This window comes from Pipistrellus hanaki, assembly GCF_964339955.1.
Source record: "Pipistrellus hanaki genome assembly, chromosome: 2".
NCBI classification, from domain to species: Eukaryota; Metazoa; Chordata; class Mammalia; order Chiroptera; family Vespertilionidae; genus Pipistrellus; species Pipistrellus hanaki.
The window spans coordinates 5,363,913-5,391,773 of record NC_140504.1 but is presented as its reverse complement, the minus strand read 5'-3'; the positions used below and the strand labels follow the sequence as shown (position 1 = coordinate 5,391,773).

The window sequence follows — 27,861 nt, the reverse complement described above, 5'->3', positions numbered from 1 at the left end:
CACCTGGGCACCTGGGCTGCGGCCGGGGCTCGGGCGGCGCAGGTCGGAGGCGGGCGGCGAGCGGCGATGGAGGGCGACAGCGAGGGCCCCTGGGCGCTGGGGCTGCTGCGCACCTTCGACGCGGGCGAGTTCGCGGGCTGGGAGAAGGTGGGCTCGGGCGGCTTCGGGCAGGTGTACAAGGTGCGCCATGTCCACTGGAAGACCTGGCTCGCCATCAAGTGCTCGCCGAGCCTGCACGTCGACGACAGGTGAGCGGCCCGGGCGGGGGCGCCGCGGCGCCGGGGCGGGCCTGGGCCTGGGGCTGGGGTTGGGGTGCTCGGGCGGGTTCCAGGGGTCCCCTTCTCTCCACCTGAGTCGCTTACGGAGCAGCCTCGGAGGGGGCCGGGGCGGGGGGACCGAGCGCCGGGCGAAGCCGAAAAGCCCCGCGGTGCCCAAAGAGGGCAGGTTTGGGTGTGGGGAGCCCGGGTCCGAGGACGCGCGCTGGCTCCCGAGCTGCGGCTCCCGGGAGCGGCTTCGCGAGCCCGCGTTTGCCCGAAACGTTGTAAAGTGCCCGGGGGTGCCCCCTGGCTTCCCGGGAAGCCCCGGGTTTTGGGGGTTCGGGACCGGGGGCTCCCCCGGAGGCGCGCCCGGCCCCCCCGGCCCCCGCCCGGCGCTGCGGTCCGCGCCCGGCTTAGCCAAATTGCCGTGTGGGGATCGGGGCTTTGTGAGCGAGCGAGGCTCCGTTTGACTCACTCACTAATTTACGCCGGAGCACAAATTGGTGTAAGACGGTAATTATTTCGGTCGGAAGCACCGGCTCGGCTGGGTCCCTGGCGGGGCCGGGCTTCCTGGGCGCCTGGGCCTGGCGGTGCGGCCGCCCCGGTTCCAGTTGGTGTGTCCATGGCGGTCTGCGGGATTTGGGGGCCTAGGGGTGGGAGAGGGGGGTCTTGAGAAGCAGCTCGTTTGTTTTATGTTCTTCTTCTCCAGTTGCGTTTGCATTTTTAATGATTTATATGCAGGCTTCCGCTGAGTCCATTTAAATAAATGACTTCACCTTGGGCTGCCAGTCCCTTTGCGGTGGCGAGGTTGCATTCTCTGTGGAAGTTGTGTGTGTATTGTGTGTGGAGATCCCCCTTCTACAGTAAGCCGGGGGCCCAGCAGGCTCAGAAAAGCAGGTCCGTGTAACCCGCACCTGGCCTTTGCCAGCTCAGAGGCCTGGCTTCTGATCCTCCGCTGCTTACGGGCGATGAGGCCTCTTTTCACCCGAGGGTGGTGGTGATGCCACTGAAGGGACACAGAAAGGCTGCAGTGTGTGCTTCCCCAGGCCCAGTGCCCTCGCAGGCTTTGTGTTTTTGTCCCGGCCTAGGAGAGAGAGAATACAGCAGATCGGTAGCCAAAACCGGTTTGGCTCAGTGGATAGAGCGTTGGTCTGCGGATTGAAGGGTCCTGGGTTTGATTCCGGTCAAGGGCATGTACCTTGCTTGGTTAAGGGCACATTACCAGTGGAGGGTGTGCAGGAGGCAGCTGGTCGATGTTTCTCTCTCATGGATGTTTCTAGCTCTCTATCCCTCTCCCTTCCTCTCTGTGAAAAATTAATAAGATATATTTTAAAAAATACAGTAGATCGGTGGCCTTCTGCTGAACCCGGTGCTTCCCGGGAACTCCGGGAGAGTGGAGAGAGACATAAAGCTGTCTAACTGGGAGGCCCAGGGCCAGGGGCTTCTGAGGCTGTGCAGCTCTTTCCCCCTCACCGCGCTGCGGCCCTGGGAACTGCTCAGGCCGGGAGGGGCGCTGTGGCTATTTTGAAATGCAAACCCCACTTTGAATGCCAGCCAGTGGTTAGACCCCGCAAGGCAAGACCCTCTCCCTCAGGGTGTCTGTACGCTCTTGGGGGCATTTGTCCGATGGCGTCTTCCGGCCCCAGTGTTTCGCCCAGCAGAGGCCGTTTTGCCACCAGCTCCTGGTGTTGGAGGAGGAACGTAAACAAGCCGGTGGGTCCCCGGGCCGGTGAGTCAGCCCGCGTCCCGGGATCTGTTACTTCCAGCCACCGGCCCCTGTTTCTCCGCTGGAAGCGGGTCCCGTAGGCGCTCGCACAGCCTGGTGGGAAAGGGTTCTGCCTTTTAACTGGAAGCCTTTCCTGCCCTGCCCTCGCCAGGCAGGTGGTGGCATGTCGAGGTCAGCATCGCCCGACAGGAAGCATGCACCGCCTGCTCTCCGCCACCGAGCGGGCTGCCGCGCTGTCTCTGCGGCAGAGGCCGAGTTCTCCCGCTCAGAGGATGCTCAAAGCCTTGCTCTGGGCCAGGAAAGTTCTGGCCGAACGTACTGGCCTCCGCGTGAGCTTCTCCCTGGGATTTGTGTCTCTCACGCTGCGGGGCAGCGCCGAGGGTCCGGAGCCTGTTTTCTGCCCAGGGCCATTTGGATATGGATGACATCATTCGTGAGCCGAACAAGATTATCAACTTAAAAATGAGCCTGCTACCCTCGGTCAAACTTTTAATTAACTCACCCCGAACGCCTTGGCAGGGCCAGACCCAGTGATATATGGCCGACAGGCCAGACATTCCCCACCCCTGAGCTAGACCTTCCATTGTTTAGTGAGGATTGGCAGGCTGTCCTTGCTGCTTCTTAAAAATATTTATTTATTTATTTTTGGTTAATCCTCGCCTTAGGGTATTTTCCCTTTAATTTTTAGAAGGAGTGGAAGGGAGGGAGAGAGACAGAGAGAAACATCGATGTGTGAGAGACACATTGATTGTTTGCCTTCCACTCATACCCCGATCGAGATTGAGAATTGAGCCTGCAATCGAGGTACATGCCCTTGACCAGGAATTAAACCCTCAACTCTTCAGTCTTCAGATCTTATTGCCTTTAAGTTATATATATATATATATATATATATATATATATATATATATATTTATATATATTTCAGAGAGGAAGGGAGAAGGAGAGAGCTATAAAACATCATTTTAAAAAAATATATATTTTATTGATTTTTTACAGAGGAAGGGAGAGGGATAGAAAGTTAGAAACATTGATGAGAGACATCGATCAGCTGCCTCCTGCACACCCCCCACTGGGAATGTACCCGCAACCAAGGTACATGCCCTTGACTGGAATCGAACCCGGAACCCTTCAGTCCACAGACTGATGCTCTATCCACTGAGCCAAACTGGTTTTGGCTAAAACATCATTAATGAGAGAGAATCATTGATCGGCTGTCTGCTGCATGCCCTCCACCTGCATTCGGGGGATTGAACCCACAACTGGGGCATGTGCTTTCATTGGGAATAGAACCATGGCCTCCTGGCCCATAGGTCCACGCTCAACCATTGAGCCACACCGGCCGGGCCTCCTTGCCTGTTTGACGAGCTGCCTCCCATCCGCAACCTGTTACGTGCGAGCTGGTCCCTCGTAGGAAATAGGGTTTTCCTGGGGGCAGCCCCGGCCCTGGATTCCTGGGCTACGTCTTGACTCCCCTGTTTGAAGGGCCAAGCCCCCTCAGGAGCTTCCCACGTATAATCTAAGATGGGCCCCCTACGTGGAGGGCAGGGAGAGGCTGGAGGGACCAGGGAGACCACTCCAGAGGGGCAGGGGCAGATGTAACAAACAAGGGACATGGCAGCTTGTCTTGGTGACTCTAAGACACCTGCCCACCAGGTCTTAAACGTGAATGCAGAGGCTGTGCTGGAGGCGGTCTACAGCCTGGTCTTCTCGACGGCCTCCCCTCGCTCTGGGCCTTCCCCTCCCGCTCCACGTGTTACATCAGGACCCCCCACGGGCACAGGTGTGGGCCAGGCTGGTTTTCACTGGCTGCTTGTTCCTCCAGGCGGGCTGGGGCCTCCTGGCTGCAGCCTTCCAACCACCCCTCGTCCTTAGCCCCCGCAGGGCCTGATCCCCAGCAGCGCCCTGGGCTCCACGGAGCACAGAGCCCCAGCCCTGGGAGCCTGCACTTCGTTACAGGAAGGTGGGGGCTGCCCAGACCCAGACACCCCACGGCGGGGGAGGGCTGGAGGGGGGAGGGGGCAGGTGGTGCGTCCTTGATCTGTGTTCCCTGCTCCTTAGGGCTGGCTGTCTTTAGGGGGGCCGGGGGGCCTGGGCAGAGTCTGGGGAGGGGGTTTTCCATTAGACCAGACCGGTGACTGCAGGGGCCCCCTTCCTGCAGCCCAGCCCTCGGGCTAAGAGGAAGCCCTGGGTGAGGGAGCGCCGGCTGGGCACCGGCCCAGCAGCTAATGCTCGCTGGGCACCGGCTCGTCGGGGCGAGCCCGAGCAGCCCGGGTCTGTAAGTACAGGGCCGGGAGCCGGCAAGCCCGTTCCTTGTCGTGTTAAAAATAGCAGTGTGGGAACCCTGGCAGGCGCCCTGGGAAAGTATGGGCTGGGGAGAGGGGAGAAAGCCGTGCTGGGAGCGTCAGCTAACGAGGGATGACACCCTCTTCCCGCTGCCCGTTCCCAAACCTGGTTCCAGGGCTCCTCGGAGGAGCGCTTTGTTAGGGAACTCTTCCACCTCCCCCCTCCCGGCCCGTCTCCCCTCCCCCTCCCGGCCCGTCTCCCCCCGCCCCCCCCTCCCGGCCCGTCTCCCCCTCCCCCCCCGCCCGTCTCCCCCTCCCCCTCCCGGCCCGTCTCCCCCTCCCCCCCCCGCCCGTCTCCCCCTCCCCCCTCCCGGCCCGTCTCCCCCCCCCCCTCCCGGCCCGTCTCCCCCCCCCCCTCCCGGCCCGTCTCCCCCCCCTCCCGGCCCGTCTCCCCCTCCCCCCTCCCGGCCCGTCTCCCCCCCCCTCCCGGCCCGTCCCCCCCCCCCCTCGGCCTGTCTCCCCCCCCTCCCGGCCCGTCTCCCCCAACCCCCTCCCGGCCCGTCTCCCCCTCCCCCCTCCCGGCCTGTCTCCCCCTCCCTCCCTGCCCGTCTCCCCCTCCCCCCTCCCGGCCCGTCTCCCCCTCCCCCCTCCCTGCCCGTCTCCCCCAACCCCCTCCCGGCCTGTCTCCCCCTCCCTCCCTGCCCGTCTCCCCCTCCCCCCTCCCGGCCCGTCTCCCCCTCCCCCCTCCCTGCCCGTCTCCCCCAACCCCCTCCCGGCCCGTCTCCCCCTCCCCCCTCCCTGCCCGTCTCCCCCAACCCCCTCCCGGCCCGTCTCCCCCTCCCCCCTCCCGGCCTGTCTCCCCCTCCCTCCCTGCCCGTCTCCCCCTCCCCCCTCCCGGCCCGTCTCCCCCTCCCCCCTCCCTGCCCGTCTCCCCCAACCCCCTCCCTGCCCGTCTCCCCCTCCCCCCTCCCGGCCCGTCTCCCCCTCCCCCCTCCCGGCCCGTCTCCCCCTCCCCCCTCCCGGCCCGTCTCCCCCTCCCTCCCTGCCCGTCTCCCCCTCCCCCCTCCCGGCCCGTCTCCCCCTCCCCCCTCCCTGCCCGTCTCCCCCAACCCCCTCCCGGCCCGTCTCCCCCTCCCTCCCTGCCCGTCTCCCCCTCCCCCCTCCCGGCCCGTCTCCCCCTCCCCCCTCCCGGCCCGTCTCCCCCCCCTCCCGGCCCGTCTCCCCCTCCCCCCTCCCGGCCCGTCTCCCCCCCCCCCTCCCGGCCCGTCTCCCCCCCCCCCTCCCGGCCCGTCTCCCCCCCCTCCCGGCCCGTCTCCCCCCCCCCCTCCCGGCCCGTCTCCCCCCCCTCCCGGCCCGTCTCCCCCCCCCCCTCCCGGCCCGTCTCCCCCCCCTCCCGGCCCGTCTCCCCCTCCCCCCTCCCGGCCCGTCTCCCCCCCCCTCCCGGCCCGTCCCCCCCCCCTCGGCCTGTCTCCCCCCCCTCCCGGCCCGTCTCCCCCAACCCCCTCCCGGCCCGTCTCCCCCTCCCCCCTCCCGGCCTGTCTCCCCCTCCCTCCCTGCCCGTCTCCCCCTCCCCCCTCCCGGCCCGTCTCCCCCTCCCCCCTCCCTGCCCGTCTCCCCCAACCCCCTCCCGGCCTGTCTCCCCCTCCCTCCCTGCCCGTCTCCCCCTCCCCCCTCCCGGCCCGTCTCCCCCTCCCCCCTCCCTGCCCGTCTCCCCCAACCCCCTCCCGGCCCGTCTCCCCCTCCCCCCTCCCTGCCCGTCTCCCCCAACCCCCTCCCGGCCCGTCTCCCCCTCCCCCCTCCCGGCCTGTCTCCCCCTCCCTCCCTGCCCGTCTCCCCCTCCCCCCTCCCGGCCCGTCTCCCCCTCCCCCCTCCCTGCCCGTCTCCCCCAACCCCCTCCCTGCCCGTCTCCCCCTCCCCCCTCCCGGCCCGTCTCCCCCTCCCCCCTCCCGGCCCGTCTCCCCCTCCCCCCTCCCGGCCCGTCTCCCCCTCCCTCCCTGCCCGTCTCCCCCTCCCCCCTCCCGGCCCGTCTCCCCCTCCCCCCTCCCTGCCCGTCTCCCCCAACCCCCTCCCGGCCCGTCTCCCCCTCCCTCCCTGCCCGTCTCCCCCTCCCCCCTCCCGGCCCGTCTCCCCCTCCCCCCTCCCGGCCCGTCTCCCCCTCCCTCCCTGCCCGTCTCCCCCAACCCCCTCCCGGCCCGTCTCCCCCTCCCCCCTCCCGGCCCGTCTCCCCCCCCTCCCTCGGCCTGTCTCCCCCTCCCCCCTCCCGGCCCGTCTCCCCCTCCCCCCTCCCGGCCCGTCTCCCCCTCCCCCCTCCCGGCCCGTCTCCCCCCCTCCCTCGGCCTGTCTCCCCCTCCCTCCCGGCCCGTCTCCCCCTCCCCCCTCCCGGCCCGTCTCCCCCTCCCCCCTCCCGGCCCGTCTCCCCCTCCCCCCTCCCGGCCTGTCTCCCCCTCCCCCCTCCCTGCCTGTCTCCCCCCCCCTCCCTGTCCGTCTCCCCCTCCCCCCTCCCGGCCCGTCTTCACCTCCCCCATCCCGGCCCGTCTGCCCGGAGCCTTTCCTGCTTCTCCGCCTGTGGGGGGCCCAGGGCCGCCCTGCCCCTTTCCAGGAGGGGAGGGAAGCCGCAGGAGGCCTTTGGTTTAGGCCAGTGGTCGGCAAACTCTTCAGTCAACAGAGCCAACTATCAACAGGATGACGATTGAAATTTCTTTGGAGAGCCACATTTTTTAGACTTAAACTTCTTCCAACGCCACTTCTTCAAAATAGACTATTTTGTGGAAGAGCCACACTCAAGGGGCCAAAGAGCCGCATGTGGCTCTGGAGCCGCAGTTTGCCGACCACGGGTCTTGGGGATTCCTGATTCCCGGCCAGCGTCTTAGAAATGATCCTCCTGATAGTACTGCTATTTCTCCCCACCCACCCGCTCTCTTCTTGGGACTGACGGTGGTGGTGGTGGTGGTGGTGGTGGTGGTGGAGGTGGTGGGATAAGCTTTGGCTCTAAATGAGAAGAGAAAAAGGAATTAATGTAATTGTTGTTGAGAGAGAGGATCTGTTAATGCCCAGAGCGTTTCCTTCCAGCACCGGGGGAAGGGCGAGGGGAGGGGAGGGAGGGAGAGAGGGACGGGACCCTTTTTCCATTCCTGCTGGGAAAAGGAGGAGGAGATGCTTTGAAATGATTGCGGGAGAGAAGCATGATGCCAGTCCCGCTGAGCGGTGCCTGACCATAGCTGCACGTGTAGCGCAGCCCAGTTTGCAGGGGTTTTCAGTGAGAGGATGTCAGTGGACTCGGGTGGCGCTGAACTTCACTCCCAACTGGGAAGAATGGGGTGACCCTGACCGAGGCTTGGCACCGTGAAGGTTGGGGCACTCCTCGGCCCCACCCAGCTTTGGGGCCTAGGGACTGTTCTGAAAAACCCCTTGGGGTCCTAAAATAATAGTAATAACAATAGAGCTACGGTTCCTTTTGTGTTTGGAAGCAGTGCTTTGAGGGAACTCGGTTAAAAAATAATTGCTGTCGACAGGAAACAATTGGCAGTCACTTTTTCAGTCCTTCCCAGCGGCTCCCCAGGCCCCTCTCAGGCTTATTGAATTGCAAATGTCGCTTAGACACCGATGGGATCCGGGCAGGGCTGTAGCTTCCCCAGGCTGGTGGTGGTCCCAGGGCTTCCCAGCAGGGGTGGGGTGCCCCCCCCCCCCAGCAACTGAAGAGAGACCTAGAGCAATTTGGGTTTGGGTTTGGTAGTTACTGAAATATAAACGGGGTGGACTTTTTGGGGTTGATCCTTTAGGGGGTGCTGGCCAGCCCTCCTCCCAGGCCTGTGCCAGCTGGCTGACCGCTGAGTCCCCTCGGACGGCGGCTGGGCGGTCCCGGGCCCTCTTCCCCTGCCGCCCCAGAAGGTGATCCGCGCCCGGAAACTGGCTTGTCTCCAGGAGCCCTGGTTTTCTCCGCAGCAGTGTCCCTGTCGTCTCCGCCTCCATTCCAAAGAGGACAGGGCTCTCTCAGGGCGGTCTGGCTTTGTCAGCCTTCTGGAGCCAGCCAGCAGGGGCTCTTTCTATTTGCGTTTGTCAAACTGCGGTACGGGGTTTCTGTTTGGGGGAAGGGGGCCCAGGGCCGGGGCGAGAGCAACGACCTGGCTGACCTTGAGGTGGGAGGGGAGGAGTGATGTGCTAATGAGCTCAAATCAGCAGCCACCCCGGTTTTGTGTTTTAAGCCCTTCGGGCAAATGGAATAAATGGTTATTTGCAAAGTGGCTGGGAGCTTAGGCTTCGTAAGATCTTCAGGCTCTGGATGGTGGGCTTTACCCTCATGCGGGTTTGTGCTCAGTCGGGTTTGGCATAGAGGACTCATTTAAGAATGTCTGGCCAAAACCGGTTTGGCTCAGTGGACAGAGCATAGGCCTGCGGACTGAAAGGTCCCAGATTCGATTCCGGTCAAGGGCATGTACCTTGGTTGGGGGCACATCCCCAGTTGGGGGTGTGCAGGAGGCAGCTGATCGATGATTCCCTCTCATCGATGTTTGTAACTCTCTATACCTCTCTCTTCCTCTCTGTAAAAAAAAAAAATCAATAAAATATATTAGAAAAAAAAAAGAATGTCTGTGATAGTGGGAAAGGGTCCTCCTCAGAGCCACTTCAGGCTTATGGAATTGCAAATGTCAGACACCTGTGCCCGAGCGAGACCCGTGCGCCTGCCCTGGAAGCGGGTCTCCGCATCCTGCAGCGGGACCCGTGCCAGTGCTCATGGGCACGGTGCCCCCAGGAGGGCACACCAGTACATAGGAGCAGACAGGTCACAGGCCGGTTCTTAAGTGAGGGGGGAGGGAGCAGCAGCGCGTGCAGACCCCCAGCTGCACAGCAGGCAGTGCGTGTCCTTAGCGGTGCCCTGGGGCAGGTGTCCTGCGGATAACAAACCCGGCCTCCCTCCCCGGGCGGAGAACGGAGCCGGCCCAGGGGTGTCGTCTTCCCTCTCCTTCTTAAGTGACCAGCCTCGTTTTAAACGCTGCTTGCCCTTCGCACCAGTCCTTTCCCCTTTCAGATGGCACAGGGTTAGGGGTGGGTGTCTGTGTCACCCCCAAGCCTGGCTCTGTGCTAGGCCCCAGGGAGGGGCCGGCCGGCCTGGGCCCTGCCAAATGGGGAAGCAGCTCACAGCCCTCTCCCCCCCTGCCCCCCCCCCCCCCAAGCTGGCAGGGCCCTCTGTGGACGTCTTGCTTTCCGTGACCTGGCCGGGTCCGTGAGCAGAGCGCTAAGGAAGCAAGTCATGCTGGACGCTGTTCTGTTCTGTAGCGATGTCACGGTTCACCCCGATTCTTGCTGCACCTGTCTCTAAGGCCAGCGGGGTTCTTCTCCGCTCCAGAGCCTGTCCAACACCAAACTCTTAACCCCTTCCCCCTCCTCTCCTTCCCGCTGGGCTGCTGCATCAGACATGGGGACCCCAGGAGATCAGGGTGGTCCTTGCTGCCTCCCTCCCCCACATCCGGTCAGTCATGGAGTCTGGAGGATTCTCCCCTGCTGGGACTCCAGCAGGCCTCCGCTCGTCTGCGAGTCCCTCATGAGCCCTCGCTGCCCTTCCCCGCTCTGGTCAGGGCCCCACACCTCCTCCTCACAGTGCTCCGATCTCAGCTGCGCTTCTCCATCCGGTGTTATTTCCCATCTCCCCCCTGGAAGGCGGACCTGGTGAAGGTGGGAAGGCTCTCTCTGTCATCAATGCTAACGCAGAGGAGGCACTCAGCAATCGCTAGGCAGCGAGCCAGTTTTAATTAGGTGCGGATTAGCATTCAGGGAAATGCCGGGCATGATTAAGTGGGTGATTCCAGAGGTTTATTTTAAATTGGGCTGGAAAAGCACTGGCTTGGCCTGTGCCGGGGGTGCTCAGGCCGGGCACCGTTGGCACTTGTGTCTTGGGGGCTGTCCTGTGCCCTGCGGGGTGTTGAGCAGCCTTCCTGGCCTTTCACCCACTGGGTGCCAGGAACAGCCCCTGTTTGTGATAGCCAGATGTCTCCAGAGAGTGCCCACGGTCCCCGGCGGGCGAGGCCGCCCCCGGGTGAGCGTCCCTGGTCTGCACACGGGGACCCTTCCCCAGACCCCTCACGCGGCCCCTTGGCGCGTGCTCCCAGTGGGTTGGGCAGGTGGGCGGGCAGAGGGGCTGATGGGAGTGAGAGCTGAGTGCAGGCTGAGCTCGGCGCTGCAGCCTTTGGTAAACAGTGTGATCCTGGCCCCTCCCTGCTGGCCAGGATCACACTGGCCAGCCCTGGGCAGTGTTTCCATAACTATCGGGGGCGCCTGGGAACGTGTTGTGATCCCAAAGTGGGGGCAGACCCATAAGAAACAGACTCTCCGGCAGGACCCTGTAGTAGGCCTGGGGGTGGGAGCGGGTGCAGGCGGCGGGCAGGTGCAGCCACGCTCTGGAAGGGCCTGTGGTGGGAAGTAGCTGTTTTGGGATAGGGGCAGGGCTGCTGGAATTGGAGTCTGCATTCTGGGGGGGGAGGGGGAGGGCCTCAAGGCCTCCAGCTCCCTGACCAGAGCACGGCTGCCTGCGTGCTCCCAGCTCCACGTGGCACGTCTGGGCTTTTTCCTTAGGACTATCGGGAAGGCAGGCTCCCCAGCACCCGCCCAGGACCCATTCTTCAGGAGCTGGGCTTGGGAACCACCGACCTGCACCAGCTGTGGTCAAGCCCTGTCCTCAGAGGATTTGGCCTTTCTCCTGGGCGCGCTCTGAGCCTTTGACCTAAGATGCCAACACTGACCAAGGCACGGGGAGCTGGTCTGAAACCCCACAGGCTGCTCCGGGACGTGGCCTCAGACCAGGGGTTGCACACGTTCTGGAAGGGCCGGAGAGTGAGTATTTCGGGCTGTGTAGGCCGCAGGGTCCGTGTTGCAACTGCCCGCCTCTGCCCGGGGTGCGAGTGCAGCCACAGCTGCATGAATGGCGAGGCTGCCTTCCGGGAAGGCGGGCTGGCTGCGGACAGCTGTTTGGCAGATTCTCAAAAGGCTAAACATAGAACTCTATCACATGACCCAGCAGTGCACTCCTAGGTGAGATGTGTATCCGAAGTGAAAGCCGGCACTCGAACAGATACTTGTCCACCTCCCTTCCCGGCAGCATTAGTCACTGTAGCCCGGGGCGGGGAGCCTTTTCCTGCCAAGGGCCATGGGGATATTTATAGCATCCTTCCCAGGCCATACAGAATTACCAGCTTCACAACGAGCCTGCTGTGTGTGGTCAGACATCTCATTAACTCACCCTCAGCGCCTTGGGAGGGCGGGACCCATCGATCTCACAGGCCCCCGGGCCTGATGGTCCCCATCCCTGCAATAGCCCAGAGGGGGGCACAGCACAGGGTCCATCGGTAGGGGAATGGATAAACGCCATGTGGTGTGTTCCTGCGATGGGATGTCATGCAGCCGTGAAAAGAGGGGAGCTTTGGCATTGTGCCCCAACACAGGGGCACCTCGGTTGAAAGCACTGTGATTAGTGAAACAGCCCCGGTCACTGAAATGCTGTATGATCCCACTGCGGTGAGGTCCCTAGAGGAGGCAAACTCCTAGAGACAGGAAGCAGGGGAGTGACTGGTGGGGTGGGTGCTGGAGGAAGTGTCACGTTGAATGGGTGCAGAACGTCGTTCGGGGATGCTGCCGAAGTTTTGCATGTAGATAGTGGTGATAGTTGTACAACATTGCTACTGCATGCAATGCCTTTGTATGTATGCATATGAATGGTTAAAACGACGCGGAGCATATGATGTATTTTTTACTACAAATTAAAAAATGGTTTAAAAAAAGTGGTTCTTGGGCAGCATTCTGCAGCCCCTGCTTTAGACGGATGTGCCCTTGATTTAAGTTTGGGGTTGGACGTAGGAATAACGGGGCCACCAACACTGCTGGCCTCAACAAAGAAGGTGGGACGGATGCTTCATGTGGATAGTTTGTGGCAGCTTTCAGTGGAACCTCAACTTCTCCTCCCTCATCCCCCAGAAGGGATTCCCAGCACCCACCTCCTCCCTCGGTCCCTGAGCGGCCTTGGCTCCGTGCTGCCTGCGGCTTTTCCGATAACCATTGGGTGTGCCGGGATAGCTGAAGATCTTGGGCAGCCCGGCATTTAATCACACCACATTAAAGTGAGCGACTGTGCGTGCGCTAGTCATCTTGTCAGTGCCGTGCACCTGCGTATCTCTCTGTCCGGTGCTTTGTGGGGGGCCAGGTGACCAGCCTGCATTGCTCATGCCATTGGCTCCTTTCAGGGAGCGCCTGGAGCTCCTGGAGGAAGCCAAGAAGATGGAGATGGCCAAGTTCCGGTACATCCTGCCCGTGTACGGCATTTGCCGCGACCCCGTCGGCCTGGTCATGGAGTTCATGGAGACGGGCTCCCTGGAGAAGCTGCTGGCCTCGGAGCCGCTGCCCTGGGACCTGCGCTTCCGCATCATCCACGAGACGGCGGTGGGCATGAACTTCCTGCACTGCATGTCCCCGCCGCTGCTGCACCTGGACCTCAAGCCCGCCAACATCCTGCTGGACGCGCACTACCACGTCAAGGTAGGGCCCCCGGGGCTGGGGGAGGCGCGGAGTGCCGAGGCGCGCGGGGGACTCGGGGTTCCAGGAACCTTCGGGCCGTGTGAGGGCGGACCAGGCCGTGGTCCTTGGGGAAGAGAGCTTGAGCAGAGAGGCCTCTCTTAGCCTGAGGGTGTCTGGGATCCCCTGTCTCGTCATGGCTGGTGTGAGTGGACTCTGAACACAGGTCACACCCCCAAATCCTGGAACTGGCTCTGAGTTCTGCACACCCCGGCAAAAGAGAGTGTGGATATGCGGGTCGGGTCTTAGTGGATGTCCTCTAGGAAACGGGGTGAGAGATCAGGCGGCGGGGGGGAGAGGGGGGTTGGCCGTCCTCCTGTGAGACGTAGTTTCAGGCTGGCTGCAGGAGCTGGCGGAGGCTGAGATGGAGGTGCAGTCCTGGCACGGGGCTCCGATGGGGCTCATTCTGTTCCAGTGAGGTGGGGCCTGTGAGGGCTGCTCTTTCTTATCTGTTTCTGGTTAAGTTTATAAAACAAAAGTGGGAAGAAGAGCAGAACTAAAGCCCAGAGGCCAGCCACCTGGAGTTGGAAGTCAGGTGCGTTGTCGGGTTGTGTGTCTGTGACTGTCTCTGGCAGGCCTTCGTGTGCTGGGTGCTTCGTGGCTTTCCCCACGCGGGGAGCTCACCTCCCCTGGAGGCCCTGCCCCTCATCCTGCCTGAGTGAGAAGGATTCCCCCACAGCGGCTGCGTCCTCTGGTTCCCGCTGGGGCCGGGCGAAGGGACTCACCCGTGTGCTCTCTGCTGCCCTCGCAGCCGCCTGCCTGTTGGCCTGGGGAGGAGGGACCCGATTCAGTCCCGCCCTGCCCCTGGCTCCCTCACCTTTCTCACCGGTGACAGACAGGTCAGGGGCTCTGGGTGGCCCGCGCACAGCAGGCACCTCTCCGGGCTGAGCCAGCCCGAGGCCGTGGGGAAATGCTGTTTTCACTCTGCACCCTAATTACAAGCTTTCCCTTGAGGAGGTGTCGCTTGTAACAAGGTTTTAGCTGGGACGGAAGCTGCCCTGTCCGGTTTCCTGGGGCCAGTGTTGCTGCCTGCACATACGGACATGACAGTTCTCACTGGCGTGTGCGGTCCCGTGGGGGCCAGTGCAGGTGAAACCTTAGCTCGCAAATGTGACTGTTAACAGGGAAGGGAAGGTGGGGACAGGCCCCCCTGTGTGCCTGCGGCCTGCCTGCAGGAGCTGCCCCATGGGCAAAGTGGGGGACCGAGCGGGCGGTGGCCCCCAGCTCCCGCTGAGCTGAGGCCCGGAGGGTTAAGTCACGGCTGGGCTCACCCAGCTTGGGGTGGGGGCCGAGTCTTCACAGAGCATCAGACTTTCCTGCTGTCGGCAGTGGGTGCAGGCAGAAGAGCCTTTAGGTGGAGGAGCAGCCCCCCAAAAATGGGAAATGCTGGGTTTGGGGGGAACAGGAGGAGTAGGGGGGTCAGAGAGGCCTTTCCCTCACGGGGCGTTCATGACTGCTGAGCGGGGTTGCGCGAGAGGCTGCTGGGAGCATGCTTTATTTTATTATTAAATATATCTCTTCATTGATTTCAAAGAGGAAGGGAGAAAGAGAGATAGAAACATTAACGATGAGAGAGGATCACCGATCGGCTGCCTCCTGCACGCCCCCATTGAGGGCCGAGCCCACAACCCAGGCATGTGCCCTTGGCTGGAATCGAACCTGGGGCCCTTCACACCGCAGGCGAACGCTCTGTCCACTGAGCCAAGCCGGCTAGGGCTGGGACATGCTATTCTTAGGGCTGGCGGGTGGGCACCAGGTACTCGGACAGGTGTGTCTGTAGCATGTGCCTTTGAGGTGGCCCCACAGTCCCGGGCCCTAATGGGCCTGGCTGGGCTTTCATATCAACCCGTTCCCTCCCCCTCTCCTAACAGTCCTGTGGGCATCCCTGGACAGCCCCTGGGACCCCTTCCTTCCGAGAGTTCTCAGCACAGCCCTCCTCCCGGGCTGTCCCCTGACGGGAGGGCTCAGACCTCCCTGTTGTTGTGAGGGGTCAGTGCAAACCAAGAGCTTGGCCCAGGGCAGTGCTCATGAGGGTTGGTGTCATTGGTGTCGGCATTTTGGGGGCCGATAGATAGTCATCTTCCCACGACTGGGACGTTGACATATATCTAGGGAGGGTCCCACCCCGGTCTGCGGCAGGTACCTCATACCGGCTCGTAAGGAGCTGAGGGTGGTGTCGGCTGCCGGGACCGTGGCCTTGCTGGCTCTCCCGAGGCCTGTGTGACCTCTCCTCTCTCTCCTTATAGCACCTGGCGTGGCGGGCCTGGCGTGGTCTGCCAGTTTAGTGGGTGAGTGAGGATCCCTTCAAGAGTGGGGCCTTGTTAGGAGCCTAGGACGGCTGAGCCGGGAGTGGGGTGGAGCCTGCGTGGACTTGTATGCCTGACAGGGAGCGAGGTGTCGCTGCTGTTTCCACGCCCAGGGCACTCCGAAAGGCCGAGTGGCAGCTGTTCTGTGCCTCCTGCTTAAGCAGGCACATTCGTCACCTCGCACAGCCCCACACAAACAGCTGTGCTTACATAACTCGCATCTTGCATTCTCAGAAATCGATAACAGGGTGTGGGAGGGCACGGGCCTTGTTTGAGGTTCTAAGTCATTGCCTGGCCAATTGGGCACTTGGCAATGGTGGTAATTGGAAGCAATAAACCTTTATTCCAGAATCCTGAGATGAGATAAGGTGTCAGCCTGCCCTTGGGCCCTGAAGGCGACCTTTTGTCCACTGATAGGGTGATCCGAGCGGAGATCTCACAGCAGCCTTTTGCCTCGCAGAGTGTGTTAGAGGCGATCTTCAATTAAGACTTGGTAGTAATGTTAATTAAATAATTAAATAACATTAACTAAATAATATTAAAATGCTATTTTTACCGTATGAGGAGCAGACCCATTTCAGGCTGAAGATGAAATAACTTGGTTTAAAATCTCAGGCTCACCTCTGCCCCACTTTGCCTAGACGAGACTGTATTCCAGGAGATTCCGAGGGGCCTGGTCCCCTCGGTCTCAGGGCCTTTCTCAGGCAGCACAGCCCTGGCCCTGCCCCTCATCGGTCCGGCCCAGCTGGACGGTGCTTGCCATTCACAGGGGTGGCCCCTGCCCGCTGTTGAGGAAGCAGGGGGCGTGGGGGAGCACAGGCCAGGCAGGCCCTGCACGGCAGGTGGGGAAGGGCAGGAGGCTGGGGGGGAAACTCTGCAGTCGGAGGGTCAGCAGCCATCAGGGAATTCTGATTTCTGAGGCTGCATTTTGATGTCAGAGCTTTTAACATAGAATTTATGCTGGCTTTCCTTCACCGAGTATTTATGCTAGCTTTCCTTAAAGCTGTTGGCTGTGTCGGAAAGTGGCAGAAATGAAGGGAAGAGGCTGCCCAGGAGGTGGGCACGGCCGTGAGCTGCTTTATGGCTCTGCGGGGTCGGGGTGAAGGGTTCATTCTGGGGAACTGGCGCTGTCCTCCAGAGTGGGACTTTCTTGAAGGCCAGAGAACGGACCCAGGCCTGGCACAGCTGGGCCACAGAAACAGAGGGCGGGTCCACTCCTGCAGGCTTCCTTCCCATCACCTCCCTGCAGAGGCGGTCAGAGGTCCCTGAGGGACCGGCCGCCAGGCCTGGCGTCTCCTGCCGTCCGCGGCGATGATGATGACATCGGGACACTGGCTCGCCGTGAGCGGGCACAGCGAGCCTGGAGTGAAGTCCTGGCTCAGCCCCAGCGCCTGTCGCTCCACAGGCGTGTGTGAGGAGGAGCCTGGAGCTGACTGGGAGGCTTAAAGGAATCCATACGCCTCGAAGGAGAACACAAAGGGCTGTTTTCCATGCAGATTCTGAGCCCCTTAATGCCAGTGCCTGTGGCCTGGTCCCACACACAGTGCTCAGCGGCTTCCGAGGATGTGGGGGCCTGAGGGGCAGCGAGGATCTCTCCAGGGGTCTGTGTGGCTCCACTTCCTCCAGGGGGGAGTCCGGGAGCTGTCGGGACACCTTAGTGCAAAGGAGACGAGGAGGTGGAGGTGGGCCCAGTGGCTGGGCACCTCCATGCTGGTGGCCCTGGGAGGGAGGAGACGTGCCTCCGTCCGTGGTTTGGGTGCCACGTTTGGTGGAGGAGTTGATCACAGACGCTCAGGCGGAGGACGGGTTGTGGTGTGTGCTTTGCTCGCTTTGAAGGGTTCTGAGGGCGCAGCTCCTGTGAAGAGCCTGCTGCCACTTGCCCGCCTGCCCAGCCGGCTGCCGAACCGGATTGCTGAGCACCAGGCTGGTCAGCCTCGCTTTCATGTGTCGTCTGGAAACCGGAAACGCGAGGCGTTGCCTTCTGCCCTCATGCCGACGTGGGCTGCCGACCACAGCGGCAGCATGCTGCCCGGCAGAGGCAGGCGACGGTGCTCCTGGTTTCTGGCTCCCGGTGAATTCCTTCCTTAAAGCGTCATTCCCCCCATCCATCAGCTGCTGATGGCTTCAGACCTGCTCCTCCTAAGAAGCCTCCGTGGCTCACCGGTCATGGCTCGCTCCCGGGGTGTCAGGGACCCGGACGGTCAGACGTGGCGGGGATGCTGACCAGGCCTCCGCAGTGGCAGCCGCAGTGCAGCACCCAGCCCAGCGCCCGGCGCCTGCTGAGCCGCCTCTGCCCTCTCTGTTGCAGATTTCCGACTTCGGGCTGGCCAAGTGCAACGGGCTGTCCCACTCCCACGACCTCAGCATGGACGGCCTGTTCGGGACCATCGCCTACCTGCCTCCGGAGCGCATCCGGGAGAAGAGCCGGCTCTTCGACACCAAGCACGACGTGTACAGGTGTGTACAGCGGGGCAGCCCCAGGCCCCTGCGTGTCAGGCCCGCGGGGTCTCCCTGCCCCAGTTCTTCATGCTCTGCAGGGCCCTTTTCCCAGAGACTCCTAGCTGCCGTCAGATACGAGGTGGTCCGAATGGAAGGGTTTGGGGTTGTTAGCCGGGGGGTGTAGGCGGCCCCAGGTACACAGACTGACTCTCCTAGGAACGCAGGATGTGCCTGCTGCTGGCCTAGGGTGGAGGGTGTGAAGGGCTGATGCCATTGGGGCCAGTTACATAACAGACCCACAACTTCCGCCCTGGAGACTCGCTTTAAACCGTGGGCTGTGTATCTTGTCTGTGGACAGAACCTGCTGCTCTGAGTGTCTGTGATGCAGGCTCTCCTACACCCAGTCCCTGGGCCCAGCAGCCTGCCCCTCCCAGTGTCACTCACCTTCCACAGGGACACAGGCAGCCACAGCCTGTGGATAGGCGAGGTCAGCCTTTCTCCCCTGGGGGCAAAGACACTAATTACTAAAATTCTGCGGCACGCCCCAAAATGATGTTTTTTTGCCAATCTGACAAAAAAAAAAAAAAAAAAAAAAAAAGGTATAATTTTGATCCGTTCACACTGCATGGCTATTGGTGCATTAGCTGTGGTTGTTTTTTAACTTGACAATCTAAGGGAGAAGAGGTCCGTGTCTCTGACTAAATAGGCAGGTGATGCAGGTGTTAAACGCTCTTGTGCACACAGGTCCCGAGTGGTTCGGGCCTTCCCTTTCCCAAATTGTAAAGGCCCTGATGACAGAGGTTCTGGGAGGAGAAAAGAGGGAGGGAGGCTGCACAGGCGCTTAAGCCCCTCATTGTGGCTGTTGTCTGACGCAAGGTGACTGTGGCCCTAGCCCCGAGCGCTCCCCTTTGTCCCTGTCCCTGCGAGTCCTGGCGGACTGGTTTGACAATCAAACCATTGTGGTGTGCTGAGCAGGCTGGGCGCTGCAGGCTGCTGGCGAATGGCACTGGGGTGCTTGCCACGGCTTGCAGGGTTCAGGGGAAGCCGATTATTTATTTTAGAGCGGAGAGCTTCCAAGTCTGAGTGCCTAGGTTTTCATTAATATTCAGTGGAGACTTCTTGTCAGCAGCTGCTGTCCACTCGGGGCAGGGCGGGGCTCAGGGTTTGGACCCCTGTTTTTTCACACACACATATTTTTTTAAAATATATTTTTTTATTAAATTATTATTTTTGTACATATACCAATGCCCCCCCTCCCGTACCTACCCTCCCTCCCAGAGCATACACACATTTTTTAAATTGATCAGATTGAGCTTATTTGTTGAAAAAGAATACTTTTTAAAATGATGTATACAGGGTGGGGCAAAAATAGGCTTACTGTTGTTTGTATTAAAAAAATAACACAGTGATTAATAAATAACAATACAAGAATAAGCTGTTCTGCCAACTCACAACTGTGAGCCTGTGGCCACACCCGGGTATAATTTCCAGCAGCCAAGAAGGGCTCATGGTTGCCGGCGTGTCTTCCGTGCACTTTCTCGGACCTTGATGGCCTCTCCGTGGGCAAGCTCCGCCTGGCCCAGAGCCAGAGCCGCAGGCAGCACGGGGTGCCCAGCGTGGCAGGAAGGTCGTGGTGAATTCAGCCGGCATGGCCCCTCTGGCCACGAGCTGGCGGGGGCAGTGTTTTCGGGGCTCCCGTGGTGTGGGGACATACAGCTTCGCTGGCTGGGTGTGTTCCTTTGCTTAACATCTGAGCCACCGAAGGGCCGTGTGCCCCGGCCGTGTGCCTGTTTAGAATAAGTCACGGGAGCGTCTTGCGTCATCTCCTCCTGTGGAGGCCGGAGGGCTCTCCTCACGCATTGCTCTGTGCCAGCACTTGGCTGTATTCACAGACACTGACCTCCGGTTTCCCCGCAGCTTCGCCATCGTGGTCTGGGGCGTGCTGACGCAGAAGAAGCCGTTTGCAGGTGAGTGGACGTGCTTTTGGGGGCGGTGCCTCTGTCTCCCCAGGGACAGCAGCTCTTCCTCTGCCTCACTGCCTCAGCCGGGCCTGGGGTCCACATGCCCAGGGTGGGGCTGCCCCGAGGGAGCAGGGCTTCTCTGTGCTGCCCATCGTGTTGGCACGAGACCGTGGCAGGTGGTCCGGCGTGCCCACAGAGGGTTCCGGAGGTGTCATTCACATACGGAAGACGCACAGACCGAAGGGCTGTGCTCAGTGGGGTTTTAGGTGCCAGCGAATTCTTTGCGTGTGTGATGTAATGCACAGACATCAAGCCGGTCATCTTAACCATTTAAAGGGTGCAGTTCAGTGGCATTTATTGGCCCATTCAGTGTTGTACAGTCACCACTACTATCCAGTTCCAGAACATTCTCATCCCCCAGAGGAACCCTGTGCCCATTAAGCATTCACTCCGCCTCCCCCACCCCAGCCCCCAGCAACTGTCAATCTGCTTTCTGCCTGTGCATTGGCCTGTTGTGGTTATTTCTAGCCAGTTCTTTTCCTTTTTTAAAAATTTTCTAAGTTTTAATTGTGATAAAATACACATAACGTGAAGTTGACCACCTTAACCATGTTGAAGTGTACGGTTTGCTCATGTGAAGCCCATTCATAGTGCTGGGCCCACAGTGCCAGGATCACTGGGTGATTTTGACACAAATGGGTGATCCGGGTCACCCGCACCCGCTCCAGAGCTGAAGTGTTTCCCCCGCTTTAGTCAACGCTGTTCTGCTTTCTGTCCTCAGAGTTTTAGCTCCTTGATGTGGTGCCACACTGTCAAAGTCAGGCCCTTTTTTGCCTTGTTGGAGTTGATTTTCCTCTGTAAGCGATCTGGGCCACTCCTAATATTGTGGCCTGACCAATAACACCCAAAATGCAGGTCCCAGTCACCCTGGGGCCCTGGTCCCGGAGCCTTTGCCGGTTGAGACAGGATCCTGTCCATATTGTCCTTCCACCCAGCACCCAGAATGCTCCTCTCTGGGAGGCCCATGGTCTGGATCACTTATGGGTGGCAGCGAGCTCATCTGGCATGGAATTATCTGGTGGAGGCGACACCCAAGGCCAGGTGCTGATGTTCACCTCGGAGGCCAGGCCCCGTGCGCCATCGCTTGGTCGATAGGCGAGTCCAAGGTGCGGGAGCAGGAGGCGTCGGGTGGACTTTCCCCTCTGCGTGGGAGCAGGACATCCTCCGGGTGTTTGGTTTACGCTGGGGCTTTGGAAGTCTGAGTTCTGTGGAATAATGTGTAGGAGCCTGCGAGAGCGGTTGCACAAGACGTAACGGGGACGTGGCACAGAACGTCGGAGCCGGATCCCAGCAGCGGTCGGGGACGCTGGGCCAATTTTCCACACCTGCCGATGTGCCCGGGCCAGACTCCTGCGCTCGTGGGAAAGCAGAGGGCGTGGGGGCGGGAGGTGTGGTGGGAGCAAGACTCCTGGAATCCAGCTTCACAGCCAGTGTGGTGTAGGCTGAGCGGAGAAAGGAATCTGACCCGCTGAGGGGCCCCTGGGGCCCCTCTGCCTGTGACCAGGGCGATGATGATGATGATGATATGCTAATGAGCCCAGGTGTGTCTCTGGAGGATGTTGGAAAAGAGGACACGTGGGCCCCATGTTAGGAATTTTGGGGGGAAAGGCCCCTATTTGCACACCCCAGGCCTGAGCACTGCAGAGAGCAGCCGGGGGCCTGCACTCGGGGAGAGGACTTGGAATTCAGGAAGACCCGTGTCATCCCGGAGACGTGGGTGCACCTGGGGGCTGGCATGCCGCCCCGGGATGGATACGGTGCCTCCCTTGGTGGGCACGGCCACTCGGAACATGTCTTGTCAGATATTCTTCTCCTTTGAACCCCGCTTCCTTTGCGTTGGCTGCCCAGGAAGATTTCCCTGTGATACAGCGTGAGGGTTCTCCTGGGAGCTGCGAGGGCGTTTCTGAGTGCTGGGAGGGGAGAGCAGACGAGCCCGTGAACGTAGGTTAACGAAAGCCCGGTGCTCTCCGAAGAATCGAGTGTTCTCCAGGCCCCGGGCCCTCGGAGGTGCAGGGACAGGCCCCAGACATGCCCCTGGCGCTTCCCCACAGCCGTGCTTTCTCCAGAGATAAGGCCAGCTCTGCCTGACGCGCGCCTTTCCCTTGCAGACGAGAAGAACATCCTGCACATCATGGTGAAGGTGGTGAAGGGCCACCGCCCGGAGCTGCCGCCCGTCTGCAGGGTCCGGCCGCGGGCCTGCAGCCACCTGCTGCGCCTCATGCAGAGATGCTGGCACGGGGACCCCCGCGAGCGCCCCACCTTCCAAGGTGAGACTTGGACAGCGCCGGTGCCGTGCTCCCGGATGTGGCCGCTCGTCCAGCTGCTGGTGTCCCAGGAGAGAGGACCGGGCGGGGCTGTGAGAGGGCCAGAGGAGGAGGCCGTGCAGAGACGGTGTTCCCAGCAAGCCCTGCAGCATCGGCATGGCCGTGGCACCTGCCCCTGGCCCTCTGTGCCAGGGCTGGGATGGGCAACTTGAACGTCAGCTTTAGCCGCTCACCCCGCTGCAGCCCAGGCGGGGCCTGCTGCCCAGAGGAGCCTGTGCTGGGTATTTCCGGTTCACATACAGAGTTGCCTCTCTCAGGGATGGTGTGATCTCCGGCCTTTGCCTTTTCCTCGGGGTCTTGTCCCCATGAGACGGGTGTGTCTTCTGGGTGGGAAGAGATCCTGATGGGATGGAAACTGACCATGGCATGGAAAGCACAGGGGGCACACGGATGGGAGGTGGGGGCTCATGTGCTGGGTGCTGGGGAACTTGCACTCTCCCCTCCGCACCCTTGAAGGCTCCTTGAGAATCTGGAGTCAGGTGAGACCTGCGGAAGTTGCTGACGGAGGCCCCGGTTTGGTCCGTGTGGAGGCCCTGTGGGCCCAGCAGTGGAGAGACCAGTGCTGCCCGGGTCCCCGAGTTATGGATGCTCTGGGGAGTCACCTCTTACCCCCGTTCCTACCTTGAGGGGGCACGTTCGTATGGAGGTCACTGTCCGAGTGACCAGCCCTTCTTTGTTTTCTCCCCAAAAGAAATCACGTCAGAGACCGAGGACCTGTGTGAGAAGCCCGACGAAGAGGTGAAGGAGGCGACGCAGGACCTGGACGTGAAAGACCCTCCGGAGCCCAAGACTGAGGTGCGGGGACCCCCGGGGGCCTGTGTGCTGCGTGGGGATCGGCTTTCCCAACCCGAGGCCTCTCGTCCTCAAACTCCCTGCAGCCTGGTCCCGCGTGCCCTCGTCCTGCGGCTCGGCCGCCCTGGGAGTCCCACTCACGTCAGCCGGTCCCAGAGTCTTGTGCCCAGTGGCAGGATGGCGGGTCCCTGGCAGGCTCGGTGCCCCAGACCGAGTTTCCTGCCTGGCCGTGTCCTGTCCCCACACCTGTCTGGTTATGGGTGGACTGTGCCACAGGAAAGCTAATGCCGCCAGGAGGATGGCCTTAGAACCAGCCCGGCCGGGCCCTGTGGGCTGGGGGGGTGGCCCACCTGGGCTCGGGTCTGCCTGTCTTGCAGCCCCAGCTTTGGGACCTTCTCACGAACGAATGATTTGTTCTGTGAGTGCCACGTGGTGACGTAAGGGGTGATAGGAAACTCCAAGGCCGGGACACCCTGAGGGCGCTCAGGCACTAGGCTTGTGAGGCGAGGCCTGGTAATAACTAACCTCACGGCGTTATCTGCTTCTGGGCAGCGCCCCAGGCCATTGGTGTGAGCTGGGGTGTAGTGAGCGTGTATGGTGTGCGTTTGCACCATCTGAAAGGCATGTGTGTGAGGTTGGGGAGCAAAGGTGTCCTGGGAGGCAGCCCGGCCCTCCCCAGCCCCCAGGCCCTCCCCATCCCCCAAGGAAAAGAAAGGCGTCCAACAGGTGGGCGTGACTCCGCGCTCCACACACCAACTCAGAGCAGATTAACAGCTCCCAGAAGAGGGAGGGTGTGGGGCCATATGGGCCCGGTGTGGGAAGAGTCCTGAGTCACCTGGACTCTGATCACCACCAGAAGGCTGCCTCCGTCCCTGTCAGAGGAGGCCCTGGAGAGCAGCAGTTGCCAGCCGGTGTGGGCGGGCCCCTGGTGGTCCGAAAGGTTGGCCACCGCTGCTGTGGAGGGTGGGTCACAGCGTTGTCTCTGTAGCTGGCCCCGCCCCGCCCTTGTCCAAACTGGCCCCAAGCCAGACGTGCACAGCTCAGAGGAGAGGCCGCAGGGTGCAGACCATGTGGGGAGAGCTGGGGGAGCCCCAGCCCCAGTCCACCTCTTTCCTCTGTTTCTTACCAGCACCGACCTGTTCTGAGGGACACGGCCCACAACCCGCTTCATGCTTTTGCAGCCTGTCCGCATGCCCACGCTCCACCTGTGTCCCAGGAGTGCCGTGTGCCATGCCCTGTGCGGACGGGGTCCAGGGCAGCCTGGTGCTGCGCTGCCCGTGTTTTGGTCCAGCCGGTCTTTCCTTACCAGCTCTTCCCACCCAGTGGCCAGTGCGGTGCCATGCGTGTGCCAGCGGGAGTCACATTCCCCGCGTGACAAACCAGGACTGCGTTTCCCCTCCCTGCCCCTGCCTCCCCCTGGCGTGGCAGGCAGAGCCTCATCCCCCTCCCTGTGCTCCTCCTCTCAGGCGCCCGTGTCCACGCCGCTCAAGCGAGCCTCGGCGCCGGCCTTCGACAAGGACTACAGCCTCTCGGAGCTGCTGTCCCAGCTGGACTCGGGCATCTCGCAGACGCTCGAGGGCCCGGACGAGCTCAGCCGCAGCTCCTCCGAGTCCAAGCTGCCCTCGGCCAACAGCGGCAAGCGGCTGTCCGGCGTGTCCTCGGTGGACTCCGCCTTCTCCTCCCGAGGGTCCTTGTCCCTGTCCTTCGAGCGGGAGCCTTCCACGGGCGGTGAGTGGGGCCCTGAGCCCTGGGGGATGCTGAGCGTGATCAGGGGGCTGGCGGTGGGCAGGGTGTGGGGATGTTTCTGAACAGCGACAAGGACGAGGCGTCCTGGTTCTTGACAGTGATTCCTTTTCTCCATCCGCCACCGATCGGTTCTGGGTGTCCGTGGCATGGTTGGCTCACTGAGCCCAAACCCAGAGGGGGTGCTGGCCCAGCTGGTGCCCCTTAGTGTTGATTGATGGGCCACACGCCTGGCCGTGCAGGAGGTCTTACCTGGGCGGCACGGGGCAGGGGCGGACCTCAGGTTTCCACATGGAAAACCCCGAGTTGCATCCAGCGGGACCAGCAGACAAATCAAACCCCACACGCTGGGTCTCTCTTGTGGAGGCCAGTCCTAAGCCCCCGTTCCTGGTGCTGGGTGAACACCCCATACTTCTTGTTCATGGGCTCCCAGTCACTGTGGCCACACATTGTAATGAGGAGTTATCCTTGGAGGTCATAACACCTGCCTGTTGGAGGGCGCGTCTCAGCTCATCTTACCTTTGATGTTAATTTTGATGGGTTTTTGTTTAGAAGGCGCTTTTCCCTGCCCCTGCCCCTGCCCCTGCCCCTGCCCCTGCCCGGGATGCTGGTTTGTGGGTGTCGGAGCAGGTGTGTTGCTCCCTCACTGTTTCCAGCCTCCCTCCCTCCCTCCCTTCCTCCCTCCCTCCCTTTCTCCCTCCCTCCCGTTAGCAATCACTGCCATTTCTGACAGCTAGTGGGGGCCTGAGTTTTGCATCCTTTGTCTAAGCAGCATGGCTAGAAGGATGTTTATTTTGCAAGTCGACACGAGTCCCTTGGGGTCTTTCATTGGCCTGCGCGGGGTCTGCCCACTTGATCTAACATTAAGCTGGCAGGGACAACACGACACCTGAGCAGTTTCCGGTCTCAAGCGGCCCGGAGGCCGTGGGGAGGAGTGGGCAGCGTCAGGACACCGGCCTGGCTTCGAGAAGGAAGCCCGTGGGCGGCGGCCCCGTCTCACCCCGGCCCCCGCTCTCCCCGCAGATCTCGGCACGACCGACGTCCAGAAGAGGAAGCTGGTGGAGGCCATCGTGAGCGGGGACACCAGCCGGCTGATGAAGATCCTGCAGCCGCAGGACGTGGACCTGGTGCTGGAGGGCGGCGCCAGCCTGCTGCACGTGGCCGTGGAGGCCGGGCAGGAGGAGTGCGTCAAGTGGCTGCTGCTCAACAACGCCAACCCCAACCTGACCAACCGGAAGGGCTCCACGCCGCTGCACCTGGCCGTGGAGAAGCGGGTGCGCGGCGTCGTGGAGCTCCTGCTGGCCCGCAAGATCAGCGTCAACGCCGCCGACGAGGACCAGTGGACGGCCCTGCACTTCGCGGCGCAGAACGGGGACGAGGGCAGCACGCGGCTGCTGCTGGAGAAGCACGCCTCCATCAACGAGGCGGACTGCGAGGGCCGCACGCCCATGCACGTGGCCTGCCAGCACGGCCAGGAGAGCGTGGTGCGCATCCTGCTGCGCCGGGGCGTGGACGTGGGCCTGCAGGGGAAGGACGCCTGGCTGCCGCTGCACTACGCCGCCTGGCAGGGCCACCTGCCCATCGTCAAGCTGCTGGCCAAGCAGCCGGGCGTGAGCGTCAACGCCCAGACGCTGGACGGGAGGGCGCCGCTGCACCTGGCCGCCCAGCGCGGGCACTACCGCGTGGCCCGCATCCTCATCGACCTGCGCTCCGACGTCAGCCTCTGCAGCCAGCTGGAGCAGACGCCCCTGCACGTGGCCGCCGAGACCGGGCACACGAGCACCGCCCGGCTGCTCCTGCACCGGGGGGCCAGCCGGGAGGCGGTGACGGCGGAGGGCTGCACCGCCCTGCACCTGGCCGCCCGGAACGGCCACCTGGCCACCGTGAAGCTGCTGGTGGAGGAGAAGGCCGACGTGCTGGCGCGGGGGCCCCGGAACCAGACGGCGCTGCACCTGGCGGCGGCCGGCGGGCACTCGGAGGTGGTGGAGGAGCTGGTCAGCGCCGACCTGCTCAACCTGCCCGACGAGCAGGGGCTCAGCGCGCTGCACCTGGCCGCCCGCGGCCGGCACGCCAAGACGGTGGAGACGCTGCTCAAGCACGGGGCGCACGTCAACCTGCAGAGCCTCAAGTTCCAGGGCGGCCACAGCCCCGCCGCCACGCTGCTCCGCCGGAGCAAGACCTAGGGCGCCGGCCCCGGAGCCCGGCCCGGGCGGGGTCCCGTCCCGTTGGCGTGCTCCGCGGCCGGGACAGGCCGATGCCGTGCCTGTCCGCAGCCCTCACCTCGCTGACGGGCTGGCGGCACTTGGACCGAACAGGCCGCCGAGGAGCGGCTGACTCTTGATTCGTGCCCGAGTCGGTGTGGGCGGGTTTCCCTCCCGATGGAGGCGTTAGAAGGTGCTGATCCGTCCGCCCGCCGTGTGCCGGCGTCAGAGGGACGATGGGTTGGAATCATTTCGCTGTAACTCTTGCTCCCGCGGTCGGTTCCTGGAGCCGGCCCGCCTCGGGGGGAGGGAGGGGCCGTGTCTTCCGTCTTCATCTGCGGCGGCAAGATGAACACGGAAGGTTTCCGAGGAGCCCTCGTGCTATGGGACATCGACACCGTCTCTAGGTGACCACAGTGTCAGCCGTGGCCTTAAACCTTCGGGAAAAACGCTCCTGTCCTTCGGGGGTCCGGTCTGTGAGCAGCGCGTGGGGAGCGGTAAGGCTGGTGTCACACGGCGCCGTGGCGTGCCCGCTCTGCCGGGCCCAGCATGCTCTCCGCCGGCCTCCTGGCGGCCACGGGCCTCCCAGCAGCTGACTGCTCTCATGCATTTCCTGTTGCATATGATGTGTTTTGAACTCTAGAGCCACCTATGCAAGAGTCACTTACAAACTCACTGTAACGAACCTCAGTTTCGGGCTCTAAGCAGTATTACCTGGCTGGATGGACCAGGAGCCCATCAGCCCCGTTCCAGCTCCGGTGTCCGGTCAGGAGGCCGTCTGAGAGGAGCGCTGCTGTTTGGGGGTCTCAGAGGGGCCTTCGGACCCTTTACCAACCTCTGAGCTGTGGAGCCCCCAGGGCGGCCCCGGGAGACCCCCAGGCGCTCGTGGCTGTAAAAGATGAGGTGATCTGGCCCTCTCAGTCACTGCCCTGTGTGTGCCCCGTGGTGCCCCCTCCCCAGGACTGTTCTTAGAGTGAATTTGCTGCAGGAGGTGGTCCTGTGTGCGAACGTGCCTGTGGTGTATGAATCAGAGATTGATGTTAATATACCGTGTATGTTAATGTGAGTCTGTGGGCTGGGTACTTCCTTTCTGTGACAGGGACTACCCAGACGGCTGCGAGCTGGCTATGTTTTAATAGGCCTCGTGCTTTTACTGTACTGTGTGCGCTGCTGTCCTGCTGATGTAAATAAAGCTGCGTTCTTTTCTGCTC

At 62.1% G+C, this 27,861-nt stretch overlaps 1 protein-coding gene across 1 annotated transcript; it reads left to right on the top strand.

Moving 5' to 3' along the window:
- Positions 1-27,861, top strand: RIPK4 (receptor interacting serine/threonine kinase 4). Its single transcript, XM_084873607.1, has 8 exons — positions 1-248; positions 12,497-12,788; positions 17,439-17,587; positions 19,487-19,536; positions 21,699-21,857; positions 22,606-22,709; positions 24,173-24,434; positions 25,473-27,861. The coding sequence occupies exons 1-8, from the start codon at positions 67-69 to the stop codon at positions 26,630-26,632; spliced, it is 2,358 nt and encodes a 785-aa protein (XP_084729733.1). The 5' UTR covers positions 1-66; the 3' UTR covers positions 26,633-27,861.

Excerpts from the sequence above, each read along its gene's own strand:
- RIPK4 (XM_084873607.1), top strand. The coding sequence starts at position 67 with ATGGAGGGCGACAGCGAGGGCCCCTGGGCGCTGGGGCTGCTGCGCACC. Across the intron at positions 249-12,496 it reads AGCCTGCACGTCGACGACAG|GGAGCGCCTGGAGCTCCTGG; the intron begins GTGAGCGGCCCG and ends GGCTCCTTTCAG. Across the intron at positions 17,588-19,486 it reads ACCAAGCACGACGTGTACAG|CTTCGCCATCGTGGTCTGGG; the intron begins GTGTGTACAGCG and ends GTTTCCCCGCAG.